At 35.9% G+C, this 21,990-nt stretch overlaps 1 protein-coding gene across 22 annotated transcripts in view; it reads right to left on the bottom strand.

Moving 5' to 3' along the window:
* The window catches only part of CCDC88A (coiled-coil domain containing 88A), a 131,832-nt gene that overhangs the window by 19,663 nt on the left and 90,179 nt on the right, over nucleotides 1–21,990 (bottom strand). For 14 of the 22 annotated variants that reach the window (XR_008522131.2, XR_008522132.2, XM_009237291.4 and 11 more), the window contains exons 17-25: nucleotides 20,716–20,857; nucleotides 14,968–15,132; nucleotides 11,232–11,393; nucleotides 9,963–10,240; nucleotides 9,605–9,748; nucleotides 8,293–8,479; nucleotides 4,801–4,946; nucleotides 1,536–1,628; nucleotides 1,183–1,397 (exon numbers count right to left, since the gene is read on the bottom strand). Coding sequence is in view for 20 of the 22 variants with exons in the window: in XM_009237291.4 (XP_009235566.1) it covers nucleotides 1,183–1,397; nucleotides 1,536–1,628; nucleotides 4,801–4,946; nucleotides 8,293–8,479; nucleotides 9,605–9,748; nucleotides 9,963–10,240; nucleotides 11,232–11,393; nucleotides 14,968–15,132; nucleotides 20,716–20,857 (1,532 nt within the window). In the remaining 2 variants the exon portion in view is untranslated. The remainder of the gene's footprint in view (nucleotides 1–1,182; nucleotides 1,398–1,535; nucleotides 1,629–4,800; nucleotides 4,947–8,292; nucleotides 8,480–9,604; nucleotides 9,749–9,962; nucleotides 10,241–11,231; nucleotides 11,394–14,967; nucleotides 15,133–20,715; nucleotides 20,858–21,990) is intronic. The other 8 variants (XM_024242288.3, XM_063713429.1, XM_054547538.2 and 5 more) reach the window with 1 other exon arrangement.

Below are 21,990 nucleotides of genomic sequence, written 5' to 3'. Positions count from 1 at the left end.
GCTGGGATTACAGGCGTGAGCCACAGTTCCCGGCCTAATTTTTTTAAAATAATAGAGACAGTGTGTCACTATGTTGCCCAGGCTGGTCTTGAACTCCTGGCCTCTTGTGATCCTCGTGCTTTGGCCTCCCAAAGTGCAGGGATTACATGCGTGAGCCACTGTAACTGGCCCCCACATCTCTATTTTATTTTGAGACGGAGTCTTGCTCTGTCACCCAGGCTGGAGTGCAGTGTGCAATCTTGACCCACTGAAAACCTTTACCTCCCAGGTTCAAGTGATTCTCCTGCTTCAACCTCCTGAGTAGCTGGGATTATAGGTGCACAACACTACAACGGGCTAATTTTGTATTTTTCTTTCTTTTTTTTTTTGAGACGGAGTTTCACTCTCGTTGCCCAGGCTGAAGTGCAATGGCGCAATCTCGGCCTCAGCCTCCTGAGTAGCTGGGATTACAGGCATAAGCCACCACGCCTGGATAATTTTGTATTTTTAGTAGAGACGGGGTTTCTCCATGTTGGTCAGGCTGGTCTCAAACTCCCAACCTCAGGTGATCCGCCCACCTCGGCCCCCTAAAGTGCTGGGATTACAGGTGTGAGCCACCGTGCCCGCCAGCACCTCTCTATTTTAGATCCTTTACCCAGCAATCTTTCAATAATTTTCTTAACCTTCTGTAATTTCTAAATCATTGAATAACACCCCTTCAAATTCATACCTATTTTTGCTTCCCCAAATGCAACTTTGTTCCAATGTGACACCATCAAAGTATATGAGCAGAAGCCTCATTACAGAATGCCTTATTATTCTCATTAAGTTATATATAATTATGAAAATGACATCTCATATTTCTCACTTGCTCCTTGCAACTGTCCTGTGAAGTATGAAGCAAAGGTAAAAGGCTTGCCCATATTAACAGAAATAGCAAATGGCAGAGGTATTCCAGCTCTTATTTCAACTTTCTTTCTGCAATATTTTACCCCTCTGGCCAAATGATAGTATATCTGTGTATGATTTACCTCAGAAAATTGTGTGGCTGTACACTAATGCAGTACACAATTAATTTTATGATATGAAATTAAAAAGAAATGCCATTCATCAGACTATTCCCCCAAAGGACTACTGAACTTTTAAAAAATCTTTAGAAAGGATTCTAAATCAATACTATGTTTAAAGAGTTTAAGCACTCACTGCTGCTTTTCTTGGTCCCCAAGGTCTGGCCATCTTCTAAAGAGTTTGAACCTACTGAAGAACTATCTTGACTGTCTTGATGAGGGAGCTGAAGAAATCCTTCACTGGAGTCTGAGCGGGTGGGTGTTAATGTTAGAGATTTCTGGCGTTCCCGATTAATATCTTTCTTAGACTTTATCAATTTTCTCATTTTTAGAGTAATCCAGTTGCCTCTCCTAACAGAATTTTAAAAATTGTTATCAGTTTAAAATTCAACATACAAATCCTTCACAAAAGTAGAAGTCATCACAATATTAGAAATAACCTAAGATTTTTTTTCAAAATAAGAATTCATAAAATTTGGTTAATGGTACCTTCTAGGAGGAGATGGGTCATAAAATTTGTATTGATCCATAATTTTCTCTTCTAGTTTCTCCTTCTGACGTCTTAATTCATTTAACTTATCACTATAAAAATAAAAATTACCTTTTAGGACAGGCATCATATTTTGTACAGCTATGAATATTAAATTGTGACTGTGATCTAATGTCTCCCCAAAACATAAAGAAATACAGATACCATGGTTGGCAACTAAGATTTTATCAGGTAGTTAACAATGGGAATTTTTCCTTTTTAAAAAATTTACAACATTTTTTTTTCCTTTTTGGAAGAAAGGTGACCTATTATAATTTATATCAGCAAAAAATAAAACCATTGTATAGTTTGCTTACAATTATAGATATAATGAATAATCCTGCAAACACATGTTCATGCAAATAGATATTTTTCTTTTCGGCAGAATTACTTAGGCTTGATTTACTTGTAGAGAATCATTTCCTGACTCCAGCAATGCATGAGTCATCGCATCCTAGTCTCATTTTTATATTTTCAGTAGTATTTACTATATAGAGAAACATCAAAGATCATCAAAGTATTGTCTCTAAGAAAACCCCACAATGCCAAAGAATACTATTTACTTCAGAAACATTAGTGATCATTTACAATGAGGAAGGCATGAGGCATATATGAAGATGAATAATAAATAGCTTTGTTTACAATATAGGAGAGAAGATACATCCATAAATTAATATAACAACATAATATTGTGTGTGTGTATATATATATAAAATGACTATATAATCCAAGGAAGTAGCAGTACCAAAATAAAATACTGTGCAAGTACAACAGGAAGGTAAATATATCCATCTTAGATCATGAAATAAAGCCCCATGAAGAAAAAGGCCATTATTAGATAGGCTGAAAAGGAAAGATAAGAATGCTAAATTACATGTTGGTGTAGTTGTAGGAAGTTAAAAAATGCTAACTTATGTTTAGCTTGAATGTTATAGGCTGAGAGGAAGTAGTGAGGGGGAGTTTTTGTTTTACATTCTGCTCAGTAGGAAATCAGAAGTATTGAAAGTTTCATTACAAAGTGGTAAGAAATCTTTGTTTAAAGTACTTTAACCAAATGATGGAATAGGATATATCGGAAAGAGTGGAGATAAGGCAGGGCGCGGTGGCTCAGGCCTGTAATTCCAGTGCTTTGGGAGGTGGAGGCAGGTGGATCACTTGAGCTCAGGAGTTTGAGAGCAGCCTGGCCAATGTGGCAAAACCCTGTTTTTACAAAAAATACAAAAATTAGCAGCGTGCCACAGCGTTTGCCTATAGTCCCAGCTACTTGGAAGGCTGAGGCAGGAGAATAGCCTGAACTCAGGAGTGGAGTTTGCAGTGAGCTGAGATTGTGCTACTGCACTCCAGCCTGGCTGACAGAGCAAGACTAAAAAAAAAAAAAAAAAAAAAAAAAAAGATAGGAGGTAAGAAAACATTCAGGAAGCTAATGGGGTAGTCTATTTGAGAGGGAAGGCTGAATTACAGTGGTGGAGACTAGGAAGAACTAACTTGAGAGATTCTGTAGAAGATGCCTTGTGAACAGATGTTGCCAACAGTTATACCACAGCATAAACAGCATACAGCCTACATTTAGTATTCACCCAACTGCTTGGATCTGAGGCCTGCAGAAGAGTTGACATTTGAAAAGTTGTTAACAAGGCCATAGTTCCCAGTTCGTTTTTCCTTTTACTTGTTGAAATATCATTAAGAACCTCCAAAATCTCAATACTACCTGTCCACTGCCATCCTGCTAGGACCATGTGACAGAGGCATTTAGCTAGAAATGTCTAACATGCAAGATGGATATTTGTAATTTAAATTCATTAAGTCAGAATAGATCATAATCTTTGGAAGTCAACTATCTAGACACAAGCACTTTCACCTGGAAATACATTAGTCACCAAGGGTCAGAATAGTAAGACAACAAAGCTTTGGATAATGCCTCTGCTTAAGGGACAGGAGACTCAAATGCCAAAAGTTTTATATATACTCAAAGCTTCTTAACCTAAAACAAGGCTTCTTTTGAAAGCAAGTAAAGGAATACATACCCCAGAAAGGACTAAAAGGACTAAAGGTGGAGCCCAAGCTGTCCAGCCACAAATGTGAAATTTCTTTGAGGTTTTACATTTACTTTGAAAGTTTACACAAATTCTGCCTTTGTTCCATGATACACCTGTGTATTAATAAAGAAATAATGTTCCCTGCCTGAAATTTTTTGGTAAGACTGGTGCTTCATAAAAATGTATGATGTATCCTGGTTTCACATGTGCCCTAGCTGTTTATGTACATCAAGTCTGAGAGGCACAGACATACTACTTCATGCATTCCTTGAATAATCTAGAAAGTATGTGTCATCTCTATTTTAGAGAAGAAGAAACTAATGATCAAAGAAATGACTTGTCTGTGGTCACATTGTGAGTGGATGAATTGGGACATGAATGAGGAGCTGTCTGATTTCAACATCTGTGCTAGTTCTGTTTTACTGTGGTTCTTCTCATTCGTGGGGCAAAGAGAAGAGATGTATTAAGATGAATCATCAGGTAGTAATACAAAGACTACCCACTGGGCTGCACAGGCCCAAATGTGAGTCTTAACAGATTGTTTAACTTTCTGGAGACACAACTTACCAATAATTAAGCCCTGTCAATTCTGTTTCACATGTCTTGATCTCAACTCCTTGGTATGGCATAGAACAACCTTTGTAAACTGGGTCCTGACTGTTTAGCCACTTCTCTATTGCACCCCTCCTTTCCTCAATTTTGCTCCAGAGAGAACAATTAATTTTTAAGTCCTATACCACACCACAACATACTTTCATCACACCTCCATGACTTTGTATTGCAGCTCTCCTGGGCTAGCATGCCTCCTCAAGCAAATTCCTATTGAACCTATAAGTCTCCACTCAAGTCTCATCTTTGGAAAGTTCACCTTGCCTCTCCCAGACTAAGATACTCCTGCCCCTATATGTGCTATATTTCTATGGCCTCCTACATATACTTCCATTATAGAATTAATGTATTTAAATGTTTATTTGTATTTCTCGCTTTATATTACTAATTCTTTAAGAGCAAGATTCATGTGTTTTCATGTTAGTATTTCTGATTATTAGGATAGTGCCTGGAATATAAGCACTCAAAAATATTTGTTGAAAATCAGTAAAAATTAGCATGAATTTTCTCTGCCACTGGGTATGGCAATGATAAAATCATGAGTAACATATTTCAGAGTGCAAAATTATTTGGTACCTACATGTACTGTCTTTGTTCAACATGAAAAAGATCCTTGCTTTCCATATTCTGCTCCAAAAGTGTTCTGTTCTGTAGCATTAATGTCTGAATTTGATCTAGTAGATGCCGATTTTCTTCTTCTAAATTTCCTTTAAGTTGGCTTAGCAACTGTTTAAACACAAACATTTTTAAAAAAAATCAACATTTACATTTAACATAAATCAACTGAAAAACATGAAGTACTACACAAAGATTTAAGTGTTCCACTGTTTGAACAATTAGATGATTGTACTTTTATCAGAGCGTGATTATTTTAGTGATGACACCTACAGCACTGGGTTACATGCTCTCTCTCTCTATATATGTATTTTCTTAATTTTCACAAACACTGGATCTAATATATAATATATTATCTAACTCCCCAAACACTGCTTTCTGTCTTTAAAACTGTTTAACTTATAGTATAGTCCAAAAGCTAGATTCAAATATCTAATATTTTATTTCTATGAAATGTTAGACAAGTTAGTTCTCAGATCTATGAAATGAGGATAGCTCCCACCCAACAAGGCTGTTGCAAGGATTAATTAGTATATGTAAAGTATCTAGTAGCATGTGTATAGCACACACTAAGTACTTAGTATGTCTCATAATTTCCCCATCTACTGTTTTCTTTTTTTTGAGACAGAGTTTCACTCTTGTTGCCCAGGCTGGAGTGCAATAGCACGATTTTGGCTCACTGCAACCTCCGCCTCCCAGTTTCAAGCTATTCTGTCTCAGCTTCCCGAGCAGCTGGGATTACAGGCATGCGCCATCACACCCAGCTAGTTTTGTATTTTTAGTAAAGATGTGGTTTCTCCATGTTGGTCATGCTGGTCTCGAACTCCCAACCTCAGGTGATCCTCCCACCTTGGCCTCCCAAAGTACTGGGATTACAGGCGTGAGCCACCGCGCCCAGCATCCATCCACTGTTTTCAAGAAACCTTAAAAGTCTGTGTGTAGTTTTTGTAGCTTGATCAAGGGAAATCGGGTAATTTAGTCAATAGTTGGTATTAACAGCTGGCATTACTAGTAGGTGGGCTGCCAGCAGCATTAGGCCTTTTCTACACAGTTAGTAGAAACTGGAAATATGCCTTAGCTAGGCCAGAGGTTCAAACAGAAGTTAGCAGAAGGCCCAAAGTAGTCATTCTAAAAATTTGGTATCCCTTGTAGAGTAGATTTGTGGGCCCCAGCATTCAAATTCAGCAGGTCTCGAGTACAGCCCAGAGATCTGTATTAAAAAAGCAAAAGCAAATAACACATACCCGCCCTGCCTACACCACCCCCCCGCCCAAAAAAAAAAATAAACATTTTGAAAAATTTCAAAAGGTAGAGAAAATCAGGGAGAATTATACTATAATCATAAACAACCATCTAGATCTGTAACTGTGAATATCATACTATGTTGGTTTTATTTATCTGTATGTTGTTAAATTGAAACATAACATGTGGTAGATTCATTAAAAAACTGAATGCATTTATTTTCTTCCCTGTACCTATGCCCTCTTTCAATGTGACTTCTCACTTTTCCCGTAAAGAAGTGGAATCTGTTTCCCTTATTCTTGAATTTGGAATGCTTTTGGCCAAGAGAAAGAGGTGGAAGTGATGGTGTAACAGTTCCAAGCCTAGGCCTCAAGTTGCCTGTGGACTTCCACTCAGACTCTCAGAGCCCTGCTGGAAGATGGAGAAACCACATGGAACAGAGAAGGGTTATCCTACCGAGGCCACCATAGACCAGCCAGCCCTCAGCGTACATGCCAGCTAATTACAGATGCAGGAGCAAACCCCTGGCCCATACATCATTGAGTAGATTAGCATAGATGCTCAGCAAACTCAGACTTATTAGGCAAAAAGAAATGTTTACTGTCCATTACCACTAAGGTTCTCTCGTTGTTAAAGAGCATTATCAGTGTCAACAGACAACTGATAAAGCATATATAAAGAAAAGAGAACAATTTTTTTTGTTTGTTTGTTAGATGGAGTTTCGCTCTTTCGCCCAGGCTAGAGGGAAGTGGCATGATCTTGGCTCACTGCAACCTCTGTCCTCCAAGTTCAAGCGATTCTCCTGCCTCAGCCTCCCGAGTAGCTGGGATTACAGGCATGTGCCACCACGCCTGGCTAATTTTTGTATATTTAGTAGAGACGGGTTTTCACCATGTTGGCCAGGTTGGTCTCGAACTCCTGACCTCAGGTGATCCACCCGCCTTGGCCTCCCAAAGTGCTGGGATTACAGGCGTGAGCCACCGTGCCTGGTCCAAGAACAAATTTTAAGTGTATATAGAGCTCAATGAATTATCACAAAGTAAACATATATGTTAAACTAGCACCTGGATCAAGAAACAGAACATTAATTATATTCCAGAAACACCTGTGCTATCTTCCAACAACTATCCCTTCCCACCAAGGTTAACTACTATCTCAACCTTTTATACTATAGATTAGTTTTTTCCACCTCCACTAAATCATGTCATTATGTGACTTAGCCCTCAGCCAATAATTAACATTTGACCCAAGTTGTGAGAATTAGCCAGGGATGCATAGATAGCTAGGGCCCTCTCTGGTCTCTCTTGAACAGTTTTCTGGACCACCAGTGACATGTGGGATCTTACGAAGACCCACTGAGGCTGACTCATTTCTTGAAAATCCTTTAATTTTTGACTGGTTTACTGGTCTGTTACTTGCCCCAACCAATATTTCAACCTCAGGCTATCTAAGAGCTGACCTTTTGACAGCTCTCCCAGGCATGGGGCTTTTCTATGCTCTGTTCCAAATCAAGTCAGTTTTCTCCAGTAGAAAAGTTGCTGGTTTTCACAGCTTGCCCTGTGCTCTGTCAAAACTACCAGGCATAGGAACCAGGGAAGGAGAAGAGGAATGGGAGGAGCCCCAAGATAAAATGCCTCAGACAACCACAGTTCCTTCCCAGGGTTGAATCGTTTTGCTTTAATAAATGCTTCTCAATTTGCTATATGCCCTTGTTGGGTTCTAAAGTCCTAACAAGGTTGTTTTTGACAGTTCTGTCCAATTTTATTGTTTCTTAAGGAGTTGATTTGCCACATTTCTCACTCTACCATTCTGGAGGTATACCATCCTACAATTTATTTAGACTTTTATAAATCATAGGTAGAATGAATTACTTTCTGAGCTTTGTTGGGTAATTAATTGTATGTTGTTTCCAACTAATTTTTCTATTGGTTTATAATTTCATGCCAGGTGTAAACATTTTTTCATTAAATGAATAACTGTACAATTTTCAAAGAATTTGGACACAAGTTTAAGCTAATAATTTTTAAAATATTGTAATTAATGATATGGGAAGTTGTTCTGAATTACATGTAAGTTTCAATGATCCTAGACCAAATTCTTTTAGATATATGCCACTAAATATATACTAGTATTGTCATTGTAATCTAGTCATTTATTCTTAGGCATGTCTTGGTGCCTAAATGAAGGAAACAGTGATTAAACTTTTTAAGCTCACCTCACACTGGTTATTCAGCTTGGTTGATGTAATATCCAATTGTTGGTATTGTTCCTTTAGCTTTGAAAATTCAGCTTCTAATCTTGTTTGTTCCAGTTTGGAATTATTCAGAAGACTTTTCAAATTTTTATGGTCAGTTTGTAAAACTTCAGTCTCTTTTAAAAGTTGACTATAGGTATGATTCAGCCTATAATTAGAAATCATAGAAATATAATTAGATTATCTTAATAGCTTTTGGTGTAATTTATACAATATGAAAGGACATAAATAACATTAAGGCATACTTAGAATAAAAGACTGTTTTACAAATTACTAAACTTATCAAAAATCAGTTTCTATTCTGTAAAAACTAGATTTTTTGAAATTCTGAGTACCTTTCATTTCAGTACATTTCAATAAAAATTATTGAAAATAATTTTTAATTTCCTTTTTTCATCCACCCATCTCCACACTGGGAAAAGAATTTTTCAGTCTTTAAATATGTTGAAGTATAGGTACTCAAAGTTTCAAGTATTAATAAGAAAGTATTGGCTGGTTATTGATGGTCCATGTCTGTAATCCCAGCATTTTGGGAGGTAGAAGCAGGAGGATCACTTGAGGCCAGGAGTTTGTGAGCAACCGTGGGGATCACAGGAGACCCTATTTCTACAAAAACTAAATATTAAAAGAAAAAAATTAAAAATTAGCTAGGCATGGTGGTGTGTGCCAGCAGTCCCAGCTACCTGAGGGGCTAAGGTGGGAGGATTGCTTAAGCATAGGAGTTTGAGGTTGCAGTAAGCTATGATCATGCTACTCTGAACTTCAGCTTGGGCAACAGAGTAAAATCCTCTCTCTCTCTCTCTCTTTTTTTTTTTTGGAGATGGAGTCTTACTCTGTTGCCCAGACTGGAGTGCAGTGGCGTGATCTCGACTCACTGCGACCTTCACCTCTCAGGTTTAAGCAATTCTCCTCTCTCACCTACCCAAGTAGCTGGGACTACAGGTGCACGCCACCAACCTGGCTAATTTTTGTAGTTTTAGTAGAGACAGGGTTTCACCATGTTGGTCAGGCTGGTCTCAAACTCCTGACCTCAGGTGATCTACCTGCCTCGGCCTCCCAAAGTGCTGGAATTACAGGTGTGAGCCACTGCACCCAGCCTATTCTATTTTTTAAAATTCCAAATTCAAACTATGCTTGGTACTACACAAAGGGGCGGTATATAGTTTGGATGTAAGAAATAATACATAATTTAAAAAATATATATATACACATATATATGTATATACTTTCTATATAAAATATATGTTTGTTATATATAATATATATTTATTACCTATCATTTTCACCACAAAGTTTCTTGTATTCTGCAGCTACTGTTTCATGGTTTTTATTTTCAAGCAGCATTTTTTCCTGTTCTACTTTGAGCATTTTTTCCAAATCTTCCAACTGTCCTTTCTGTTTTAATAACTGATTGTAACTAGGGGGAAAAAAGGCATTTGGTTTATAATATTTACAAAAAAGAAATTTTAGAAATGAAGGAAATGAGTAATGAGTATCATTTAAAACACATGTAAATTTATATAAATTTCTTATGTAAACTAACATTAGATGTGTTTAATATATAAAATTTATTATACTACTTGAAGAAAATTCATTTTAAATTCACAGTACAACAAAATACAATAAATTACCGGTCTTCAAGGTCTCTATGTTCCACCTCAAGATTTTTGTGGGCAGACTTCAGAGTTCCATGTTTAGAGATAAGAGATTCATACTCTGAAGCCTGACGTTCATGAAGAAGTTCCAGCTTTTCATGATCTTTGATCAGAGAATCATAGAGAGATTTTAGGTCTTCTCGCTCTTTGATTACAGATTCATTTTCATTTTCTAAGGAAGACTGCTGGATTAGGAGTTGGGCATTCTGGTTCATGAGTGAGGTACTTTGGGAATTAAGGGTGGAATTTTCAACCTATAAGAATACATATTGTTAGCAGACATAAGAAAAATAGTTCATGTTCTTTTTCAAAATACGAGATTACAATGTTAATTAAAGAAAGCTCTAAATGAATCACAGCAGACATATTTACATTATACTGGGAAGACATGGATTTTAGCTTCCCAAAGAATAAGGCTATCATTTAATTTTGATTTTTGGAAGTGTTATATACATATGTATGTGTGTATATATAGACATATATATGTATTGTATGTTTTGGGTTGAATTTATTTTAAATGAAGGTGATTAGCAACCATTTGTATTATAATATTACAAATGAAAATGTATAGAATTTGAAGTGCTAGCTTATCATTTCTAGAATTTGGTGACAGAAGTTGATAGAAGTGAAAAATTACTTTTAGAAATTTTTCAAGAGTCCAAATTAAATAAGTATTTTCTTTATCAAAGTGTTGATGTTAACCAAAATCTGTATCAAAGAAAAGGGTTACAGAAAGAAGAATTCTTTGATTCAGAGAGGGAACTTGTTTCTGCTCTTTAAGAGGTTTCAGAGTTGAACTTTTCCCCACTTGATTGTTCTGTCTGAAAAGACATTGGCGGTGTTAAGTGAAAGATGGATCCTTTGAACTTAGGAGAGGTCTAAAGACAAAATTCTCATGTTGTCCTGCTTTCCAGTAACTAAACTGACAAAAAAAGCTACACAAATGAAATAAGGAATAGTATGCTGCAATCATACTCTAAAGCAAGGGTTTCTACCTAATTTATTACAACCGACTTAATGAAATGGTAGAAAGACCATAAATATAATTTATCTTTATTTAGATGTATTGACTGAATTTATTAATATTTAAAATTAAAAATTGATGTGTGAAAGTTTGGCATGGCACTAAATAAAAATATTTTCATTTAAGTTCATTCACTAAGAAACAATGTTTCCATGTTTACCCTCCCTTAATAGCATAATTCAAGAGTTTGGTTGCATATTCCCAAAATATTATATTACAACCTGAAGCTTGGCATTCTGTGTTTGAAGAGTGGTATTCTGTTCTTGTAATGACACTGTCTGCCTCTGAAGTGCAAGAATCTGAGCCTGCAAATTATTGTTCTGTGTCTCAAGTTGCTTCAGTTGAGTTTTCAACGCTTGCTTCTCTGCTTGCAGTGTAGCATTCTTAAAAAACAAAAACAAAAACCAAACATATTAACAATAATGGCAACATCAAACATATTTCTATAATATACTGAATTTTATACAATGAGTATTTATTAGCATTATAATCCATAAAAACCCCAACAATCTTAAAAGAGAAAAAAAACCAAAACATTTCCCCCATCCCAAATTGTAAACAGACATTTATCAGAAAGAAGGCAATGATACTAAAACCTTAATATTGTGCCTGTGTCTTGTCTGCACTATAATATCCTAAAAATAAAATATCCCATTCTAAATATATTTATTAACACAAAAACTAGAAAGGAATTGTCAGTTGTATGGTTTTAATACTGCTTGAAGGTTCCCAGAATGCCCAGAATAAATGGGGCTGTGTCCAGCCATGGAGGTCTATCTTTTCTAATTTACCTAAAGGCAAATATATACCTAAGTGAGTGGTGGTCCCAGAGATAGTGCAAAACTAAGTATATTCCAAACACAAATATTTCAAAGGGAAGCAGAGAGATAGTGCAAAACTAAGTATATTCCAAACACAAATATTTCAAAGGGAAGCAGGTTTACAGGAACAATCTTAACCATTTGTTTACAATTTGCAGTCCACAACAGACCTAATGCAGATATTTTCTTATTTTTCCCACGATATAAAATACTAATTAAAACTCTATTTCAACTATAAGACTCCTGGAGCATTTTCAAACAAAACATACAATTTTCAGTTTTTCCAGTACATAAGGCCATATTTCAATTTTATAGCTAAACAAATGAGTTACTATGCGAATCAATGATTATTATATTTTAAAATACTTGTCATTAATATTTTCAGGATTATTTCCAAATTAAATTTCATAAAAAATCAGCAACAGCAAAGTATAAACAAAGAACCCTCCAGAAAACAGAAATAAAACTTTAATGTACAAAAGGTCATAATTGGTCTACCCTGCAGTATGCATAAAAAGTTAACAACTGAATCACAATAGATCACTCTTATCATATCTATATGTAAATATAACATTAATTTTATTGGCTTTATGTTATATACACTGCATGTCACTGTGTAAAAGGCAGGTCAGGATTTGACCCACATATTATACCATAAAATTGAAGCTGAGGAAACAAAATGCTTTAAAGATGGGTTATGAGTTTATACTTCTCTTTTGTTCATTTTTTCAAATAGAAAGGATGAAAAAATGTATACTAGAAAAAATAAAAAGGAATACTGACAGTACTGATATATTTATATACCATCTCAGCACAAAGAGGTGAACCATTTTTCACATATATATGTGAAATACTATCGTAGTTTAGCACTTTAGAAACTAAATTGTACAAGCTCTACCGATTATTCCAGGTATCTTTGGGAATAAAAAAAATTCCTATAGTCTATAATGAATAGAAGAGATAGCTGAGAGGGTATCTTAGAGCAGGAAAAAATTTACAATGGAAAAGAAATAAGTTAGCAAATATAATACTGGCAAACACACAAAAATTACCAGCCTATTATATGGATAACCGTCTTTATAACCCCATTATCTAAAATATGATATGAAGTAATTTTTTTCCAATGAGAATTTATAAAGGAAGTCTACAAGAAAAAAAGATTCACCTTACAGAACTTTATATGCCAGCTCCATTTTCTAAAATGTAATTATGAATCCAAGCAATATAGGTATATATCACTGATTAAAAATAGGCATTTATAAATGGCCAATATATGAAAGATGTGTAATACCTAACTCATAATTTTAAATGTGCACATGAAAATATTTTCTCCTATTGCTTTAAGAAAAGTTAAAGCACTAGGTACTATCCAATGTTAATATGGAAAGACAGGTATACTCTCTTAGTGGGACTGAAAATTGATGTGATTTTTAGGTTGGGTGTGGTGACTCACACCTGCAATCCCAGCACTTTGGGAGGCTGAGGAGAGCAGATCACTTGAGGCCAGGAGTTCGAGACCAGTCTGGGCAACATAGTGAGACCCCATCTCTACAAAAAATACAAAAATTCGCTGGGTGTGGTGGTGTGCACCTGTGCCCCCAGCTAGTTGGGAGGCTGAGGCAAGAGGATCACTTGAGCCTGGGAGGATGAGGCTTCAGTGAGCTATGATCTCGCCACTGCATTCCAGCCTGGGAGATGAGTGAGACCCTGTCTCAGAAAAGAAAAAAAAAAAAAAAAAGATAATTGATGGGATTTTTAAAGACTAGTAGAAAAAATCAATTAAATACACACACACACACACGTATATATCCTTTGGCCTTGCAATTTCACTGTCAGGAATTTAGCATTCTATGAACATGTTTAAAAATAACCTAAATGGGTCAGGCGCGGTGGTTCATGCCTGTAATCCCAGCACTTTGGGAGGCCAAGGTGGGCGGATCATGAGGTCAGGAGATCGAGACCATCCTGACTAACACGGTGAAAACTGTCTCTACTAAAAATACAAAAAATTAGCCAGGCATGGTGGCAGGCACCTGTAGTCCCAGCTACTCAGGAGGCTGAGGCAGGAGAATGGCGTGAACCTGGGTGGCGGAGCTGGTAGTGAGCCGAGATCACGCCACCGCACTCTAGCCTGGGCGACAAAGTGAGACTCTGTCTCAAAAAAAAAAAAAACAAAAACCTAAATGTCCAGAAATATGAGATTTATTTAAGTAAATTATGGTAACATTCACACTATGGAATAATAGGTAGTCATTAAACAAAATGAAATACACATACATCTGCTAAAATTGAGAGATCTCCAAGATCATATTAACTGAAAATGCAAATAGGAATTTTGTATAGCATGATCCCACAGGTATAATTTGTAAAAGAAATATACTTCTACATACAGATAAATGACAAAAAAATTTTCTAGGAAGATAAACTGTTTATAGTGATTCTTTTTGAATGAGAAAGTAGAAATCATGGTGTGGGGATTAATTTTTGGTTTTACTGCTTAGTTTTTAATTAAAGGTACTATTTTTGTGTTAAATTAAAAAAAAAACCACCACCACAACTATTTTACTTGTTATTGTGTAAGTTCCTTAAGTTTATTCATCTTTTGAAGGGTAAATATTTGTTGTTCAGTTTGTTTGCCTGTTGTTTACTGTCAAGTATATATTGAACTAATTTAGCAAATATTTGTTAAGTGTCTACTACCTACCAGGCACTGTTCTAGATAGTAAAGGCACGGTGGGAATAAAAAGAAAGACAAATTACCTGCTTTCATAAATGAATACAAAATTTAATTTCACTGTGAAAACTGCTATGAAAAAACTAAAGCAATGGAACAATAGTGAATAGTTTAAGTCAGGGATAACAACTTTACTGGGGGAAGGAGTCAGAGAAGACCTTCTGCAGGACATATGATATGCCACCCAAACACTGAGGGAAGCCAGTCATATGTTCCAGGCAGGAGAAGCAAAAAGAAACACCCCTGAGGTAGGAACAAATAGAAAAAGGACTATATGACTAGAATTTTCTTATTAAGTGCCATCAATTGTTGAAATGTTAGAAAATGTATCTAAGATAAATATATCCAGTGATCCTCTATTTCTTAAAAAAACTATTTCTACTAAAATTAAAAAATACTTACATTTCTTTCTACTTCAATTAATCTGTCTTTAACTTTCAGAAGTTCTCTAGTCGTTTCTTGACTTTCTCGCTCCCATTTGTTGTCTTCACCAGATATTGGAGGAGAGCTCTGTACCATCCTTTCCTCATCTTGTCTCTGTTTAAGAGCTTCATAATTTTTTTTCACCTAAAATTTTATTTAAAATATTTTAATGGGGAGAAAAAAATCACCACAGTTACATTTCTCTCAATTAATTTGACTCTGGGCTGATCTGGTGAATATGAGAGGCAATTTACTTTTAAATGTGATGAGTAATATGTATGATTTATGCTTTTTAAAATGCAAATCCTTTCCTCCTAGAAATATAAAACATACTCTGCTTATGTGCCAGAGTAATAGTAATGTCAAATCCTATCGTTTGTTGTGCAAATGCCCCTGGATTAAGAGTGGATATAGATATGTTGCTAATGACTAACAGTTCTTTTTACAGCCATCTATAACCAAGTTAGAAATTTCACAGAGATGTCTATGTAAAGCACAAAGATTTGACACTTTATTAATTTTAAGGATATATCGTATTCAGGATTTTTTAGTTCTGAGTTGGCTCTCTTAAAGTAGATTATAATCACACTAGAAAATCCTGGATAAGATATATCCGTGGATTGCTATTAACAACTTGCTCATCATAAATGACCAAATTTGCCAGATTTAACTTAATAACTCTTTCTCTTCAACTTAATATTATTCTTATCTTGAATTATTAAACTATCTTGAAGCACTAGTTTACCCTAGGAGATTCTTATAATAAACTTTAAGTTAATCCCAACCTTTGTATTAAGGCAAGGACAGAAATGTTTTATAGTTCAACATCTAATGTACAACTTAAGAAAGCCTATGACTCAACAATTACTATTGCTACCAATGAGTTAGAAAATAATGAGGTGAGACCAAAAAGATGCCAAGATAGAATGTAATGTCAAGTTTCACAAGAAATCTAATGGGTACCCTATGATCCTAGTTTCCGGGTTTTGTTTGTTTTGTTTTTACTTTTAACACACTAATAACAATAGATGAGTGGCATCATTTCTAGTTTCTATTTTACATGAATTTTCCACGAGGTCCTTATTCTAGGCTTAGAAAGGCTATAAACATATGCAGTTATTAAGAAGCGGCGCTGAGAATAAAACTCGAATCCTCTCATTTTATATTACTTTTTTGAGACACAGTCTCACTCTGTCACCCAGGCTGGAGTGCAGTGGTGCGATCTTGGCACCCTGCAACCTCCGCCACCCAGGTTCAAACCATTCTTCTGCCTCAGTCTCCCGAGTAGCTGGGATTACAGGTGTGTGCCACCATGCCTGGCTAAGTTTTGTATTTTTAGTAGAGACGAGGTTTCACCATGTTGCCCAGGCTGGTCTCGAACTCCTGACCTCAAGCTATCCACCCACCTTGGCCTCCCAAAGTGCTGAGATTACAGGCGTGAGCCACTGCGCCCGGCCGAAGGCTTCTAATTTTAAACCCATTGTTCTTTCAAGTAATTATTAAAAATGATTACTTTATGTATCATTAATCAAAATCTTTATATTCAGAGTCTAAAGATAAATCATTACAACAAAGTAATTTAGAGCTAATTAAAAAATTGTCAAAGTTTAATTAAAATTTAAAATATTGTGAATTATGTTATGAATTCAAATTTTCAAGTTCCCAAAGATAATGTCATCTTTAAAAACAGAGTTATAATTTGCATGAAGTTGCTAATGTACAGATTTTAAGTGTAATTCGGTAATTTTGAGAATGGCAAACACCTATATAACCCATATATCAACATGACAGAACACTTCCATCACTCTAGAAAGATCACTGCACCAGGCAACCACTGTTTTCATTTCTTTCACAAAAATTCTGCTTATACTAAAATTTCACACAAATACGATCACAGTATATATAATCTGTGTGTGTGTGTGTTTCTGAGTATATTTCTAAGCTTTATCCATGTGTTGAGTGCATCAGTAATTTTTTTCTTTTGGTCATTATATCCAGTTTTTTATGATGATGAATGAAGTTGTTATAAAAATTCATTTATCTATGTTTTCATTTTCCTCGAGTAAAGAGAAGTAGCATTATCACCTTTTCTTTTCTTTTCTTTTTTTTTTTTTTGAGATAGAGTCTCGCTGTGTCGCCCAGGCTGGAGTGCAGTGGTGCAATTTCAGCTCACCACAACCTCCACCTCCTGGGTTCAAGTGATTCTCATGGCTCAGCCTCCTGAGTAGCTGGGACCACAGGTGTGTGCCACTACGCCCAGCTAATTTTTGTATTTATAGTAGAGACAGCATTTCGCCATGTTGGCCAGGCTCGTCTTGAACTCCTGGCCTCAAGTGATCCACCTGCCTTAGCCTCCCAAAGTGCTGGGATTACAGGCATGAGCTACCATGCCTGGCCATGAGTCAGGACTTTTTGATATACTGCCACACTGCCGGCTAAATTAGTTATAACATCTTATATTTGCATCAGTATGCATGACAGTTCCAGTTGCTCCCAATTTTCACCAATATTTGATCAATATTTCCATATAAATTTTAGAATCATCGTTAATCTGCCTTTTGGGATTTTAATTGGGATTATGTTGAATCAAGAGATCAATCTGGGGAAGTCTGTCATTTTAACAATATTGAGTCTTCTAATTCATGAACATGGTTCTTATCTCCATTTACTGAGGTATTCCTTTGGTGTTTCTAGTAAAGAGTTCTTACACACATTTCCTTAAATTCATCCATAAGTATTTCATAATATTATAAATGGTGTTTTTTTACATTTCATTTTTCAATCTTTCATTGCTAATGTAGAGAAATAAAATAGATTTTTATATATTGACTTTTATCCTGTGACATTGATTAGTTCACCTTAGCTATAGAGATTTTTCTGTGAATTCCTCAGGGTTTTCTGTAAATATAGTCATGTCACAGGTGAAGAAAGACATTTTTACTTCTTCATTTCAAATCTGTATGCCTTTCATTTCTTCTTATCTTAGTATACCGGTTAGGATCACCAGTACAGCATTTAATAGAAACAGTGAGAGCCAAATCTTTGTATTCTTCCTGATTAAAGGGGGAAAGTGATTAGTCTATAGGCTGTTTATAGAAGCCCTTTATCTGGTAGATGAAGTTCTTTCTACTTATTCTCCAATTATTGAGAGATGAGTATTAAACTCTCTTACTGTAATTGTGGATTTTTCTCCATGTAGTTCTACAGATATTTGCTTCATGTATTTTGCAGCTCTGTTACTAGGTGTACCTCTGTTATTAGGTGCATAAACATTTAACCTTGTTATCTTTGTGCTGGAATGACCCCTTTATAATTATGCAATGAAATACTTAGCTCTGATGCTATTTACTGCACTAAAATTTACTTTGTCTAACATTAATATAGCCAATCTAGCAATTTTTTGATTAGTGCTGGAATGATATATCATTTTCCATCAAGATTTCTGATAGGTAGCATATAGATGGGTCTTATCTTTTTGTCTAATTTATTAATCTCTGTCTTTTAACTGGGGTGTTTAGACCTTTTATATCTAATATAGTTATTGCCATACTTTGGTTTAAAACTGCCATCTTACTATTTGTTTTCTATTTGTCCAATCTGTACTTTCTTCCCTGTTTCTTCTTTTTTTTTTGCCTTCTGGATATTTTTAAGAGACAGGATCTCATTATGTTGCCCAGGCTGGTCTCAAACCCCTGCGCTCAAGTGATCTTGCTGACCTCAGCCTTCCAAAGTGCTGGGATTACAGAGATGAGCCACTGTGCCTAGCCTGGATTTATTTTTTATGAGTCCATTTTATCTCCCTTTTTTGGTCATATTACCTATACCTCTTTGTCATACTAATTTAGTGGTTACTTTAACCCTTATACTATTCGTATTTAACTTTCACAGTCTACCTTAAAGTGAATACCTCTTCACATATAGTATTAAAAGTTTATAACAATATAAATTCAGTTCAATACATAGCAGGAAGCTAGTCCATAACAGTGATGTCCAAATAGCTGAAAGTGGAAGTCAATGATAGCTTTTTTTTGAGACAGGGTCTCACTCTGTCACCCAGACTGGAGTGCAGTGGCATGATGTCAGCTCACGGCAACCTCTGCCTCCTGGATTCAAGCGATTCTCCTGCCTTAGCCTCCTGGGTCGCTAGCTGGGATTACAGGTGCCCGCCACCACGCCTGGCTAATTTTTGTATTTTTAGTAGAGACACGGTTTCACCATGTTGACAAGGCTGGTTTTGAACTCCCAACCTAAAAAGATCTCCCTGCCTCGGCCTCCCAAAGTGCTGGGATTACAGGCATGAGCCACCGCACCCAGCCTAATGATGGCATTTTAAATATCTACTTGAAACACACGTATGCAACTCACACCCAAACCCACTAATTTTCTGGTTGAGTAGCTTCATGAAGTTGATTTTATCTGCAACTCAGTGATACTACTAATGGGGTAAAAAATTCAGGACAAAAAGCAGGTTAATGTGTTTTTTTTTGTTTTGTTTTGTTCTTAATAATCCCTTTAGTTAACTAGACAGTTCTAAAATTTATTCTCTGGCTCTGAGAATGTCTGGATGAAAAATAAGTAAAACTTATTCTGTAACAATGTATGTTCGATGGCAATGTCTGTGACAAATAGCAGGAATAATGGTGTCAGCAAATAGTGGAAAAAAATTGGAACATTCTATGTTACTAGATAATATTGCTTATTTAAAAAAATGACTATTTAGGAGAACTTTAAAGACCAATAGACAGCCCTATCTCTGAACTTCTCTGAGTACAGCAACTCTCATAATTGGTATGTGCACTGTGGGGATTGTAAATTCATACCTTTGGAGTTGCTGCAAGAGGTAATGACTGCTATCAGCATACGGATTCAAAGCCAGGAAAGCTCCTGCACGTACCCAATGTGAATCTCATCTTATACCAAAACCATCTGGTGGGAAGATGATTCTCAGACAACTACGTGAAGAGGATGGACTGACACTGCCCTGCTATCTATTTGTATTTCTTATAGTGTTCTGAGTAGAGTGATTCTAAATATAGCCTACAGTAATCTTATCAGTCTAAGTGTTTAGTTAACCTTGAGACCACTCCTGGTGGCACTGAAGAGATGATAAAAGGGTGAATAAACCAGAACATGACTCTACCAATCTACCATCTACTAGCCCTGTAGAATGAGAAAGTCCCTTATATTTTGATTTACTTCCTTAGGGAAAATAAACAGTTGCCTCTGCCTTGCTTACTTACTTCACTGAATACTTTCAAATATCACAACAAAACAGATCTAGAAAAGACCTCAAATTTATGAGATCAGGTGCTGTCTTATATAACACACATATGATTTTCCTCTAACTTGGTATCCTCACACTCATATTTTGCTTAGCAGAATTTCCCCTGGATCCTCGATAGGAAAGAGTGACAGACTGACATGTCAGTATCACAATGAGAGCTTTTCCCAATAAAATAAGCCTGCCTCTTCCTCATTCCACCCACACACTTCTGATATATCCCTAACAGCAGGCAGGATATTACACACATGAAATAGCACTGAATAAGCTATACCATATTCATATGACAGAGATCTGTTTAAGAATACTCTCAAGTTTATGAAAAAGGAAGAAATAGACTAAATATCAATAAAATGTTTATATTTTTATTTTCTACTTTATATTTTTCTGTCCAAATATTTATATAATAAATGATCCTTAAAATTCTTTCCAAGAAAATAACTTACTGTTTTAAGTTCTTGGCGCAATTGCTGGTTATAATTCGTGGATTCTTCTAATCGAGCTTCTAAAGCAGCAATTTTTTCTTCTTTTATTTCAAGAGACTTCTTAAGAGTGGATTCTAATTTTGATTCCAAAAGTTTATACCTACTATCCAAGTACAAAGTAATATAGTTCATCATTGGAGGTCAGAAAATTATTTTTAAAGATAATTTATGACCACAAATATTCATGCCATAAATGGGTCTTATAAAAGCCTTTTTGTTAAAGAGGCAAATGAAATTATCCTCTTCTTACTGCCCCATTCTCCCTTTAAAACTAATCCTGGTAATGAAGCAACGAAATCATTGAGTGAACAGAGCTCCAGATTATGGCTTAGATTATCAAAAGCAATAATTAATTCTCAAGGAATCCGGAAGACCAAAGTCCCAAGATATCCTTTTTATTAATGAAGACTTTTTTTTTTTTTTTTTGAGATGGAGTTTCACTCTTGTAGCCCAGGCTGGAGAGCAATGGCATGATCTTGGCTCACCACAACCTCCGCTTCCCGTGTTCAAGCGATTCTCCTGCCTCAGCCTCCCTAGTAGCTGGGATTACAGGCATGTGCCACCACGCCCAGCTAATTTTGTATTTTTAGTAGAGATGGGGTTTCACCATGTTGATCGGGCTTGTCTCGAACTCCCGACCTCAGGTGATCCGCCTACCTCGGTCTCCCAAAGTGCTGGGATTACAGACATGAGCCACCGCGCCCGGCAATGAAGACTCTTTATCTCAGGGTACAGAGCAGTTACAGTAAAAAAAATGACATACTTATGGCACAGGATACTCGTGACAGAGTGGCGAAAGGGTGATGGATGTGACTGTCAGTATTGCAATTATCTTTCTGAATGGTAGATAAATGAATAATTATTAATAAATACCTTTTTCACAAAAAGGATGGTGTATGAACACAATTCAGAGTGTATCATAAACCAATATTTATGATCCATTTCTTAAACCTGAAGACCCTGAAGACAAAACTAAATAAAAACCTAAAGTATGTATATGAGAGTTTCACCACATTCTTTTACTGGAATTAATTTTTACGTAAATATTTTCTTCTCAATCAGATTTTAATGTCATTGAATACAGAGAACAAATCTCATTCATTTTGGTATCGGCTCGAGTCAACAAACATTGAAAAATCATTTACTGCGTCTGATTTTGGGTATGTTGAATTGGTGACATCTGAGTTGCTTCTGGTCTATCCTGATAGAAACATACAGTAAACAGAGAAAAAAAAG

The sequence above is a fragment of the Pongo abelii genome, chromosome 12, assembly GCF_028885655.2.
Source record: "Pongo abelii isolate AG06213 chromosome 12, NHGRI_mPonAbe1-v2.0_pri, whole genome shotgun sequence".
Lineage (NCBI taxonomy): Eukaryota > Metazoa > Chordata > Mammalia > Primates > Hominidae > Pongo > Pongo abelii.
This window is presented reverse-complemented; position numbering and strand designations above follow the sequence as displayed.